The 13,735-nt window shown below is 31.0% G+C and overlaps 1 protein-coding gene across 1 annotated transcript in view; it reads right to left on the reverse strand.

Annotated features, from left to right (window-relative positions):
* The window catches only part of LOC145259599 (ATP-dependent zinc metalloprotease YME1L-like), a 97,911-nt gene that overhangs the window by 68,089 nt on the left and 16,087 nt on the right, over positions 1 to 13,735 (reverse strand). The window contains exons 3-5 of the mRNA XM_080117254.1: positions 11,223 to 11,403; positions 4,787 to 4,894; positions 1,575 to 1,684 (exon numbers count right to left, since the gene is read on the reverse strand). Coding sequence (XP_079973380.1) covers positions 1,575 to 1,684; positions 4,787 to 4,894; positions 11,223 to 11,403 — 399 coding nt within the window. The remainder of the gene's footprint in view (positions 1 to 1,574; positions 1,685 to 4,786; positions 4,895 to 11,222; positions 11,404 to 13,735) is intronic.

A 13,735-nucleotide genomic window follows, 5' to 3' on the forward strand; every position in this document is an offset into this window, starting at 1 on the left:
GGTGTTTGTCAACTGATCAATGCCCTGTTCAGAAAGGTCCTAGCATTAAAAACAGCAAAGGGAATATTAACCAAGTATTAGTTCATAAATTTATGACCATCTATTTTTTTTATTTTGTTCTATAAATTATATGTTTATTGAAATAGATTGTTTCTATCGGTGTCTATTTTTTTTCTGTCATATGTGTATATGTCCCCCCTCCCCTCCTTGGGTAGAGCACTGTCGTAAAATGATTTTACCCGCTGCTTAATTAGCGTTATGCGAAACTCTCTGTTTGTAAATAAAACAAACAGGTTTAACACTGTAAAAGCTGTGGGCAAGTGTCTATATAAATGGGCATTTGATGAGGTCGTTTGTAGGTTCTGATCTCATGAGCCAGAGGTTAAAATTGCAGACTATAAATTAGATGCTCAAAGTTCAATCCTTGACTAGAAATGGGTGCTAATCTAGCCACACTTATGAGTTGTGTTACAGTGAAACCATCTTTATGTAGATGACATATATTAGTGGCCTGACAAGTACACAGGGGAGACAACCGAAGCAGCAAAACTGACAAATGTAGGCAAATTTGGGAATATCTTATTGGTTTAAAACTATAGGTCCTTTTTTTACCAATTGTCATAAAATTTTAACCATAGAATACTATTATAATCTTCAAAAAGCCTGCAAATTTTTATGTAGTTTCATCCCAAAGAACCAAAGGTATGAACATTTCAATATTCAATTTGACTATCTATTTTTATATATATATATATATATATATATATATATATATATAAAAAAACCTTTTTTGACAATTTTATAAGTTCGAAATCTCAGCGACTATTGATGAAAGCACGTTGTAAGCTAATGACCTGAATTGTATAGTAGGCTATGTGACATTTGCCCTGTTATTTCAGATCATTTGAAACCATAGCAACAAGTTTTAGTCTCCCCTCCAAGGCCAGAGGATTTGGAGGTTTGATTGAATACCAAGTTCTTCCATTTTTCTTAATTTACTTAGTAATGATCTTAATGTAACAAGCAAGCTCTCTAATTTTAGTTTATGAAATATGGGTTTGATTTTTTTTATATCAACTATCTCTCTAGTGCTTTTGATCTTCATGATAGTTATCAAGAGTAGGTTTTCTTTTTAGAAAGTTTTTTTTTTTGTTTGATCTTTATAATTTTCTAGAATATTTTGGTAAGAAGGAAAGGGGTAGGGTTGAGTCTATTGTTTATTATTTTTTAAACATTTTGTATTTAAGCAAACTTGTATGATAATGACTTGTTGTCTAAATATAAATGAGAGAGAGAGAGAGAGAAAGAGAGAGCAATTCTTTTGGTAATAACTTAACTGAAATTATGGATTTGGAAATTTTTTTAACAATGTATTAGGAAATAATAAAATTTAGAAACCATAATTGCTTATAACAGATAATGATGTCTAGAAAACATTTTTAAAACTAAATGTGATATCACCAAGTAAAAATTTTTTTCTGATCCAAAATCAATTTATACTTATTTGAAATTAAATTTATTTTACAAAACATTATACAAGAACTAAGCAAAAGACAATGTTAATGAATACTGACCGAACGTCGAAGATCTTCCAATGAAGAAAAGGGTAAAGAATCTTTTCCAATTCCTTTTTTTTCAGAACTGCGATGTGTTTTGAATGTTCTCATTTGTTGCTGCTGATTAACTGAATGAGAAAGAAAAATTGTGTGTGTTCATTGTGATGTTGTTGAAGAGGATTTTCTTTAATTTCCTTCCAAGAAAATTTCTACTAGAAAGAAATTTTTCAATTAACAAAATTTTTTCAACATCTTGATGTCAAAAAAGAAAAATGGAAGTTTCTCATAAAAATGTATCCCACGTAAAGATGAATCACACCAACTTAAAAATATGACTTACAACAGCAACCATTCTAAATGTCTAGTGATTAAGTTTATTCATTTTTAATTTATCATTTTCAGACATGTTCTAACCAAATTAAAGCAAATTTAAAATAATTAAAGTAAATAAAAAGCCAATACTTAAGGGTTTGATTGAGATTTTTTTCAGCAGAAAGATTAAAAATATTTGAAAGAAAAAAAAAACCATTAAGATTCAAAAAAGGTGTGTGCGTTATCATTTTAAGACTTCAAAAATGAAAACAGTGTTATTTCTGAAAATTTACAATTGAAAATAGACACGAGGGAAGGAGAAAACAGAAAATAGCCTTCTCACCTCTGTTGTTGCTAAATTTCAGTAATGCCCCAACTTTTTTCTTAGTCATTATATTTTAACATTTTTCTATTCATACTCTTCTTTTTTATTTCTCATGTTTGCTTTCACCCATAAAAAAGAAAGAAAAAACATTGCTCATTTTCCAACGTAGTCTTAAGACAAAATATTAAAATCCCAGTATGTAATTTGTTTTGCTGTAACCATCTTTTCCATCTTAACAACCACACAGAAGGTTCCTTCAATAAGTTTCCAGACATTTTTATTACAAGAAATTTAAAATTGTCATAGACTCTTGAAAATTCAGTATGTTATTGCTATATATCTTAAGAGATGACTGACAATTTTTTATTATTTCAAGTTTAAATGAACAGCTACAGCAGGAATTAGAATACACCCTACTAAAGCCTGATTGTCACAACTGGTGAATTTCAAAAATGCAATTTGCATATGAGGACACTTTAGAAGAACGATATACAATAAAATTCTGTCTTAAACTTTGAAAAAATGCCACAGAAACGTATGGAATGCTTCAAACTGCTTTTGGACCATCTTGCATGAATCAAGCTTCAACTTTTGAGTGGCAGAAGAGATTCGAGGAAGGCAGGGAGTCTGTTAGGGATGATGAGAGGTGTACGAAGAGTAAGAAAGAGTTGATTGGCCAAATAAAAAATTTCATGGATAAGGACAGTCGTGTGTCTATAGAGATAAGTGCACAGTTTGATGTCAGTGTGGGAACTGTACACACAATTAATCACAAGGAACTGAAGATATGGAAAATTTGCGCACAATTTGTCCCAAGGGTGCAATCCACAACCCCATCCTTGTCACAGACTATTTGACCAAGATGGGCATCAAGACAGTTTCTCACCTTCCTTATAAGTCCAGATCTTGCTTCTTGTGACTTTTGGTTATTCCCTAAGCTCAAGGAAAACTGTAGAGGCTGTAGTTATGAGACAATTGAGGAGATGAAAGGGGCTGCTATGAGGGTCATTGAGATGCTCATACAAAACTTCCATAAAAAAAAATATAACTTGGGTAACATCCACTAGAATCAAAACCAGAACATTTAGTGACCCAGCCTTAGTTGTTATTTAGCTCTCCAGCGTCATTATAGTCTGAGCTCCCGACAGATGGATACGAAAGGTTAAAAATTAAGCAACATTGAACTATAAATGTTTAATTTTACACATGTGCAAAAAATAACAGCAGGAGTAATGTTTTATTTGACTTGCCCTGCTAAAATCAAATGTTTTGTTTTCAGTTTTGACCTCTTAGCAGCAATTTTTATTGGCTAAAAACCAAATCGAAAGTAGGTTACAGGTTCAAATATACTATAATTAAAATTTTAACTCTGTAGACTAAATATTTGCAGAGGAGTTTGTTACAGACTTGTGCACACAGACAAGGTCACTTACATATTTCTTTGTGTTAGAACATTTTCATCTTAAATTTTACGCAATTATGCAGAATTTAGAAACTATGCATAAATAGAATTCAGCATAATAGTGAAATGAAACCAATTATCTAATAAGAAACCATAAAAAAATGAATAAGTAATTAATTCATATTCGTTTTTCAAAAGAATATATAAATTAGTAAAACTTCATGAGTCGCTTGCATATCTATGACTGAGTATATTAAGTTCGTTTTAATAATTTTTAAATAGAAAAAGTAAGCTTTTAATATCAATGTCAAAGCAAAAAAAAAACAAAAAAAAACCTCAAGTTTATAGGTACATAGATTGATGACTAAAATCATTTTTCAAATCAATTTCCAAAAATAGTATACACAAAGGTATTATAATTGTTTGCAGCCATTTCAAGGTAGTGTTTATTTTAAGTCATATAATGAACCATAAAATTTATTTAAAGTACAAGGCTTATTATCAGAACTGTTTTCATATGTGCCTATCATGTCATAAAAATTTTTTTTTATTCTTTTAATAATTTGATTTTTTTCAATTATATATGTTATGATTCCAATGGATAGGTCTAGTTGCTTCAAGTCTATGAAATAAAAGACATTTTTTGATTGCATGAAGGGTAAAAAGATAAGGAGTTAAAGAAAAAAATAAATGAAACAAAATAGAGAATTATAGAAAATTCAAGCAAATTTCAAATGCATCATTAGTTTACTATTTTTTTTTGTATGTCAACAACCAAATAAGCCAGACAAATGCAAATGATGTCATTTTTATCAAGACACTATTGCTAAAAAACATTATTACATCTCATAAATCAGTCCATATGACATTAGCAGCGATATCTCAAAGTTTGTTTTTAAATTCAGAAATTCAATATAAATAATTCCTATTGTTAAAAAGGATAATACAGATTCCAATGAAAACATTTTTAAAAGTTCTGATTACACAATAATGCTAGGAGTTTAATAAAAAGCTTTTTAAACTGGTATTACTATTTACTGTCATATTATAATGGAGATTTGGACCATCTATAATTCTGTCTCAAGTTTTTCTTCCCTTAATATTAAAAATAATTTAATGCTAGTATATTCATTTGAAAATTAATGTTTATAATTCTTTTTTCATAAAAATTTAAAACAAAGAAATGCTTACAGATATTTGTGAATCCATTTTTACGTAAATGCTTGTTGAGGTTATGATGACTGAATAGAGAAGACATTCCACAGCCAAGTTTTGAGTTCAAGTGTTGCTCAGGAAATCCTGAAAAGATTCAAGATCACAAATTAAAATTCATATTTAAAACAAATTTTTCACCAATAACATACAATTTGCCATCAGAAAAACAATAAAAACAAATAAATGTTTTTCTAAAATAAGTTAAATTCTAATTCCTAATGTTTGACTATCTTGTAGGTAATAAAAATATATTACCACCCTGGTCATATTTCTCTTTGAACTTAATTGCTAATTAATCAATGTAGAGAAAAGTGCAGACCTTCATCCACAACACCTTTTTAAATGAAAGATGGGATGCAATCTCTACTCTTATATAAAAGTTACTCTGTGTGTGAGTGTGAGAGAGTTTCTTCCTTATAGGTTCTGAAACAGCTGTCTTTTGCAAATTTCACACAAAGGTAATTCATATGTCTGGTAGTGTTCTTAGATATGTTTTGTACAGAAATTTGTCCAATAAGTATCGAAAATTGAAAAAATCCGATCCTAAAAATAGTTTTTAAAATAATTTTTACAGAGGAAAATTTTTAGGTTGCTACCAGCAAGGAAAATAATAGAATGTCATCAAATCATTTCTTCTTAGAAAAAAGCCCCCAAATTTGTTGACATCTGGAAACATAGGTCAGTGGTAGAGCATTCTACAGATTGAATGATCCCGTGTTCAAGCCCAGGTGTAATTTACCATTTTATTTTAATTTTTTTCCTATAAATGAATTCAATTTATGATAAAAGAAGAGGTACCATTTAAAATCGCTGCAAAACATTTCTTTTTTGCATTTTTTTTAAACTAAACATTAATCAAAAGTGAATTTCCAGGGCATTCATCATCAAGCTCAAATATTAGCTGACGTGATATTGTTAACAAACACAGACGGAATTTGATTAACTACATTATCATTTTGTTTTTGATTTCCTTATTTAAGAACAATTCACATAGTGGAACCACTATGGGAATTGATTCTATGGGACAAAAACATGCACACCCTTCTTATATAAAGGAATTCTCATTTATTAATCTAAGGGCAATGATATTCAATGTATTCCATATTGTTTTCACTGGTTGCCCTGTTTGTTTTCGCACTTGTGGGCATTCAATTTTTGCATTCTTTCTTTCAGCTGAACTGAGAAAATTTTAAATATTCCCCCGACGGGAGCTACTTTATTGTCTATAATGAAGTTAAAATTTATCACCAATCTTATTTATGGAGAATGAAAAACATTGTACTATATCTATACCCATTAGCATTCCAATTTTCTCGCGGTTTTTATTTAAATAAAATGAACTACTAACTAAACTTACATTTTGAGATTTTACTTTATTGATTCCTATATTCATTTCACATATTTTATATTCATATTTTCATCTTCCAATAAAGAAACAAAAACTAATCTCTTAATTTGATTTCTGCAGACATTTGTTTAAAATATTTTTTGCTGTTCTACATAACTATGTATTATTTGTTTTAATAAGTACAATTATAATATTGGCATAAGTCTTGAACAACTTCTTTTGTAATAAAAGATCTCTGGTTACCACAATCTATAGACATCTAACTTTTCTTTGTTTTTTTTACTATTTTTTAATTCCAAAGTTATTGTTGTTACATGTCTACATTTCTTAAAGTATAACATAAGTTGGTTTGAATACTTTCTGATTTTGAACCATCTTTTTTTGGATGTAAAGGAGTTATATGCTCTCTTTTTTTACATAAGAGATAAGGAAATTTTAACATACACTTTCTCCCATCACGTTCTGATTAATTGTGACTTGACCCAGCACATTTGTTACATGAAGATAATTCCAAGATTTAGCTAATTTAATTAAATTTAGTAAATTACTTCATAATTAACATAGGTTTCATACTTTCCCATGGCATATTCTTCACATGGTTTACAAAGCATTTTAGTACCTTTACTAGTGACTCCTACTTCAAAATTTTGTATTGTAGGTACTTTAAATTTTGTTTTTATTTCAAATCTATGGTTATTATTGCCAATTTTCTTATCCTTTATATATTTTCTACCAGATACAGTCCTAGTTAAGGTTTTTAAAACCTTTTTATACCTGCTATATATTTACTGTAAACTAGGATAATTATTATTGGTTTTATTTATTCATTCCTTTACTACTATTTTAGGTAGTTTACTCATAATAATGTGACTAATTAAAATATTTCCTGAAGAACTTTCAAAAAAATTAACATTATATTGTTGCAACTCATATAAGTAGGATTTAATTTTAGATATATATATATTTAAGAATTCTGGATCATATAATTTGCTAGACATAGCTTTCAATATATTTTTTAAGAGTTTCATCAATTATAAATTCTGTCCAAAAATTCTTTGTTTAATAAATTTGAATCAATTAGAGACAAATGACTTACTTGCTTTCAATCAAGTTAAAAGTTATAAAAGGCAAATTTTTCCTTCTCCTTTCCACTAAATGTACCACAAGTTAAAGGAGGTGGTTTTTCCATCACTTAATATTTCACTAATAGATATGGTTGTAGATGCTTTATATTCATTATAATTCAATTTTCTCATATTTGCCTATACTTACTAAATGATTAATATTATATTCAGCTGGATTGTCTAATTAGAGATTAAAGCCTTTTCATCTTTGAAAATATAATTTTTATTTTGCATAAAAGTATTAATTACTTTGTTCCTATTATTAAATTTAAATAACTCATCATCAATGACCTTTATTTGTTTTTTATATAAGGAATGAGTAAGAGTCCCATTGTCATGCATTTGCTTAAAATTATTAAAATACATGGTTAGTTTCCTTTTATGGGTGGCACTATTTTGCTTCAAAGTGAGTAGCCCTTTTATTTGCACGGAGGTTAATTCGTCAGCCTCATTTTCTCCATAAAGGTTAGGGAGAACTTCCTCTATATCAATTTCTCCTTTTAAAGCCATTATAATATATATAAATTTATATAATAATAATAGTAGCACATAAGTTTCATACAGCTCCAAGCCTTCTTTCACCATACTAAATCTTCCATGTTTAAGCACACACCATCCTTAATGTAATAATCATTGTATTTTATAAATATTATTAACAAGTTGTTTATTTATTTAGGTTTATTTTCTGTATAAAATTTGTTTTACGGGCTTAAGATTTAAAAAAAACATAATAAAAATAAGGATTTATGTTACGACATACATTATAACATTTTCAAAATGTTCATTTACAAAATAAAAGCATTCTTTGAAATGTGTTAGAAATTAATTCCAACTTTTCAATTAGGTTGGTGTAAAAACAATCTTTTTCTCACATGTTACTTTTATATATGATTTCTGAATTAATTCATATATATATATATATACACACATATATATATATATATATATATATATATATATATATATATATATATATATATATATATATAGCCATGTTATATATCATTTTGAAGCGCGTTTTTCACTCTATTGAATTGTGTTATTTGTTTCAGTTCTCAATCTCTTCATTTTTTTTGCAGGCTTTTCGACAGCATGCATAAAAATTCAAATATGCACGATTTTCTTGTTCCAGTTCAAACTAGGCCGAAAAGCTGCCGAGACAGTTTGTGATATCAACGATGCATTTGGCTCAGGAACCACTAACGGACATGTGGCACAACGGTAGTTCAAGAAATTTCACAATAGTGACAAAAACTTTGAAGATGAAGACAGTTGGGGGCCAGCTGACTGCAGTTGATAACGAACATTTGAAAGCCTTAATTGAAGCCAATCTTCGCAAAACCACAGAGAAGTTGCTGTTGAACTTGAGGTCGACCACTCAACAGGTGTTCGCCATTTAAAGCAAATAGGGAAGTCAAAAAAGTTGGAGTGCCGCGTGAATTGAATGATAATCAAAAAAGTAGTCGTTTTCAGGCGTCTTCTATGCTCCATTTCTGGAGCAGATTGTGACGTGTGATGAGAAGTGGATCCTGTAAGACAACCGGCGATGTTCAGCACAGTGGTTGAATGCTGGAGAAGCTCCACAACACTTCCCGAAGCCAAAATTGCATAAAAAAAAGGTTATGGTGACTGTTTGGTGGTCTGCGGCCGGTCTCATCCATCACAGCTTCTGGTATCCAGGCGAAACGATTATAGCAGAGAAGTACTGCCGACAAATTGACGAAATGCACCAAAAGCTCCAACGTATGTGCCCGAGATTGATCAATATGAATTCTCCTCCATGACAACACTCGCCTGCATGTTGCCCAAATGACCCTGCAAAAACTAAACGAATTGGGCTACGAGACTGCCTCATCAGCCATATTCACCGGACCTCTCAACCACCGATTATCACTTTTTCAAGCATCTCGACAACTTCCGGTGCGAAAAAAGCCGAGATGATGTTGAATTGGCCTTCAATGACCTCATCGCTTCCAGAACTCCACATTTTCACAAATAAACTTATTTCTTGTTGGTAAAAATGTGTCGATTCTAATGGTTCTTATTTTGATTAATAAAGTTTATTATGAAAGGAGTTATGATCTTTTGAAGTTGAACATCAAAAATTAATAAAACAAATTCTTTCAGTCTCTGAAAAAATATTATAAGAAAAGAAACACTAGCGCTACACATTAATCCAACATGGCCACACTATCTGCCAATATCTAATGCATGTTTTGCAGTTTTTATCAATTTGATTCAATTTACTAAATTCCTACAATAATTCAGAGGAGAATCGCTTTCCCAAAAAAGTCATACTTAGGTGAGAGCAACATACTTCCTTCATCATTTTTATGTCCTCTTTCGTCTCACGTTTACAGTTACCAAATGTTTCATTGGGTTCCATTATTACACATATTTAATTTTATTCTTTTGTTTTATTACCAGTCAGCTAATACACATTAAATCTGTAAATATTGAATGTTCCCTGTTATTTACATTTTTTTGTGTTCAAGCACTTTGATTGGCTGCTCAGATTCGTTTCATGGTTTAATAGATTGCATTTTCAAACATTTTCAGAATGAGGAAGCTAAATGTCAATATAGCTTTGACAAAAAAACCCCTAGAAACCTCTGCTTATCACACATAGAAATATGCCAACAATTTTCAGACTCTTTACTGCGAACAATACACATATCTATTAGTTCTTTTAAAGAAACACTGCAAAACTGTTCATTTTTTTATGAATATATCGCCACTCTGGCTAGATTTAGTTTTTCTTTAATGCTGGTAAGTAAATAAAGAGGTTGTTTTTCTCACTGTTCGGTAGTCAGCAATAAGTGGCCTTTTTTTTTTTTTTTTTTTTTTTTTTTTTTAAAATTCTTTTCTTCTTCGTATTCTTCTTTATCAACCATCACTAACTTAAATGACTTAATTACACTTGCATATAATGTACTCACAGCATACTTCTGCATTTTTTTTGCCTCTTCTTCTAGGTAAAACGTCCATAACAATTTCCTACATGATGTTTAAAGGACGCTATGGGCACATGCGTTTACTCAGACCGAACACACGCACACAATTTGTGAATTCCTATTTGTCCAACAGGTGTCATTCTCTACTTCCTGTTCCGCTTTTTTCTATATCTCTTTCTCTTTTCTCACTTGCCATCAACTTGACAAAACGTCCTTTCGTGTCCATGTGAGGGACACACTTTTAACTCACACCTTGACAGAAGCATAATCCTTTGACGGTAAGGATGAACTATTGTATATACCTACATACGTACACACGATGAACATTCAACACATCCAGACACATATGCATAAGAGTATATATGCAATAACTCCATATGCATGTATACAATGAGCTCATACATATAACAGACAATTAACTTCATGAATGATATATACTCACATGTACACAAAATGCATTCTTAATGTTCTCACCTTCTATAGTTAAATTAAACGTCTTATGTGTATATGTAACTCAATTCTTACATTCTCTTTTTTAACGTTATCCTTTTAAGTGTCTTTTTCATTGTACCCATAAAACATGCTCTTTATTGTTGATTGTTTGTTACGTTATCTAACTACAAATGACGACCTTCAAGTAATCGAACACGCAGCCTACAAATTGGTAACTGCCGATCTTTATAATTCATAACAAATCCAATCCGTAAAACACAAAATAGATTTAATAAAAAGGTTTCCAGGAGTATAACTTTATGTTCACCCTAGTTACTACTTTGTATAAACATTATTTCATAGCTAATTTCACAAAAACAAGATAGTAAACAAAAAAACTGCTCTTTTCAGTTGATGTGACAAGAACGTAATTATCTTTTATCTTAAATTCAAATGTTAGTTTGAAACCATAAAACAATATCATTTCTAAAAAGAATGTAAATGTCTTCAAGTTAGAACAGACGTAATTATATGTAATCTCATCCTCCACTTACCTGATCGATTTTCAAAGAAAGTCTCAGCAGAAATATGCGATTCAAGCCATTTCGAGTGATTACTTTTAAAGTTTGACGTGTTTAGAAGAGTCAAAAGAGGAGACAATTCCATTATACTAATGTCTGTGGGAATATCAAGGAAGCCACTAGATTTCGGCATTGCACCTATCACAGTATTCTCCTGGAAAAAAAAAAAAAAAAAAAAAAAAAAAAAATCATTTTTAGTTTAATTGCTTTTTTTTTTTTTTATTTATTAAAACAAAAAATTTTTTTTTTTAAAGTACCAAACCAATAAATAAGAAAGGTTTAATTTTCATTGAAAATAACGGCAGGAAAATTGCATATAGCAAATAGTAAAATTATGAAGGAGTAATCTATAATCTGGATCGCTTTAAGCCTAAGGTAAATAGGTATCTCCTGTCTTTGCAACAATCATCTTTTGTTCTTTTTAACTCCTTACATCAACTTACATCATGCCTTATTTTGAGCAATTCCCACATTGTGAACATGAATTATCTCCTTTTTGATAATCCAAGCTATAAAAGCTGTATATTTTCGCTTGTCAAGTAGACAAGTAGTAAGATTCTTACTTGAATGAAAGATTATTAGATAGAATCTCTTGTGCTGTTTTCATTACAATTTATTCAATTAAGAATGGAACAATTTATGCGACCGGAGCAATTTACCACATATCCAGAAAACAATTCAGCCGACAAATGCTGGAAACATTGGCAGGAGACATTTACAAATGTTATCTAGATTCTACATTCAGAAAGACCAAAATGTCTCATCAATAAGCATGCATTCCTAACCAACTACCTGTTTCACACAGTCAACAAAATTATCTTGGATTGCGTTACCTATAAAAAAGCAATCGATGTACTGAATGCTACATACATAAAGTCAAAAATGAGATATTTCTAGACATCTACTTGCGACTCGACAACAAGAACCAAAATGCTCAATGACGGCATTAGAAGCCCAAAAGTAACACATCTTGGGCGCCTTTATTAATGGCTTACGTAATGCTCAAGTAAGACGTCTTCTTGAGAATAAGACACTTACACTTAAAACAGCTTATGAGCAAGCATATACTTTCGAAGGTGCTATACAGCAGTCTAGTTCTCATTTAGAGACAGACACCATGGGTGCCGCACTAAACCTACTTGTTCCTACTGCACCCTCCTCATGACGATAGTCCAATGAAGTTTCAAGAAAAATCGGTCACTTTCGCTTTAAAAAGGAACATCTGCTATTTTTGTGGCTTATCTAAACACCTACGAGTTTCATGACCTGCCAAGGATACGCGTTGTCATAAATATGGAAAACTTGGTTATTTTTCAAATGTATGCAAGTCTTCTAAAACTCTATACAAAGCTACTCATCAAAATCTGCAACTTGAGCCATCTCCCTTGACTGCCTTTCAAAAACTATTGTAAAAGTGAAAATTAACGGGAGATCTACAAATGCTCTGCTCGATACCGGAAGCTCAGAAAATTTTATCAAAGAAAGCTTGGTAAAAACCAACAAATTGTATTTTTTTCCCTCCCCCAACAGAGTAACAATGGCAAATGCGTTATTGTTTGCATAAGTAGGTGGTTATTGTTTGGTGGACTTACTATTTAGTGACATCTCCTATAAAACCACTAAATTATCCGTAATGAAAAACCTTTGGTTGCAAAATAATACCGAGACATGATTTTTGCAGCAACACTCACAGATTGAAATTCCATTTGGCGGTTCAATGCCCGCATTGAAAATTTGTGGATTGGTGACAGCAAAAATCCAGTACCTGTCACTTTTCGAAAACCTAACTGAAAACTGCAAACTCATAGCAGTGAGAAGCAGGCGTTTTTCCTATAATAAGAAATTCATTGACTCTAAGATAAAAAGACTACTTGAAAAAGGTATAATTGAGCCTAGCAAATCACCCTGGAGAGCCCTGGTAGTTATAACCACTTCTGAAATCCATAAAAAGAGAATGGTTATAGATTACTCCTAAATCATAAATAGATTTACTCTTTTGGACGCCTTCCCACTACCCAGACAGAAATGATAGACGAAATAGGCAAATATTATATGTTTAACTCTCTGGACTTGAAAAGTTTGTACCCTTAGATCGCCATTAGACATAGACAAACTATATACAGCTTTCGAGGCAAATGGTCGGCTATATCAATTTTGCAGAATTCTTTTTGGCGTTACGAATGTGGTAGCCAACTTCCAAAGGATAGACCAAATCATAACGGATGAGAAACTGAAAGGCACATTTGTGTGCATTAACAATGTCACAGTATGTGGCCATGATAAAAAGGAACACAACGAAAATCTCAAACGGTTCATGTCCGCTGTCGACAAATACAACCTTACCCTAAATGACGACAAATGCTCATTTAGACTGACCAAAGATCAGTTGCTTTTATGCTGAACTCTAAGACTACAAACAAAATAAACAATGAGAAAATAGCGAAGTGGAGAATTGAACTATCTTGTTTCTCTTTTGATGTCAGCTA

The sequence above is a fragment of the Euprymna scolopes genome, chromosome 35 (genome assembly GCF_053919585.1).
Source record: "Euprymna scolopes isolate OS-2025 chromosome 35, ASM5391958v1, whole genome shotgun sequence".
Lineage (NCBI taxonomy): Eukaryota > Metazoa > Mollusca > Cephalopoda > Sepiida > Sepiolidae > Euprymna > Euprymna scolopes.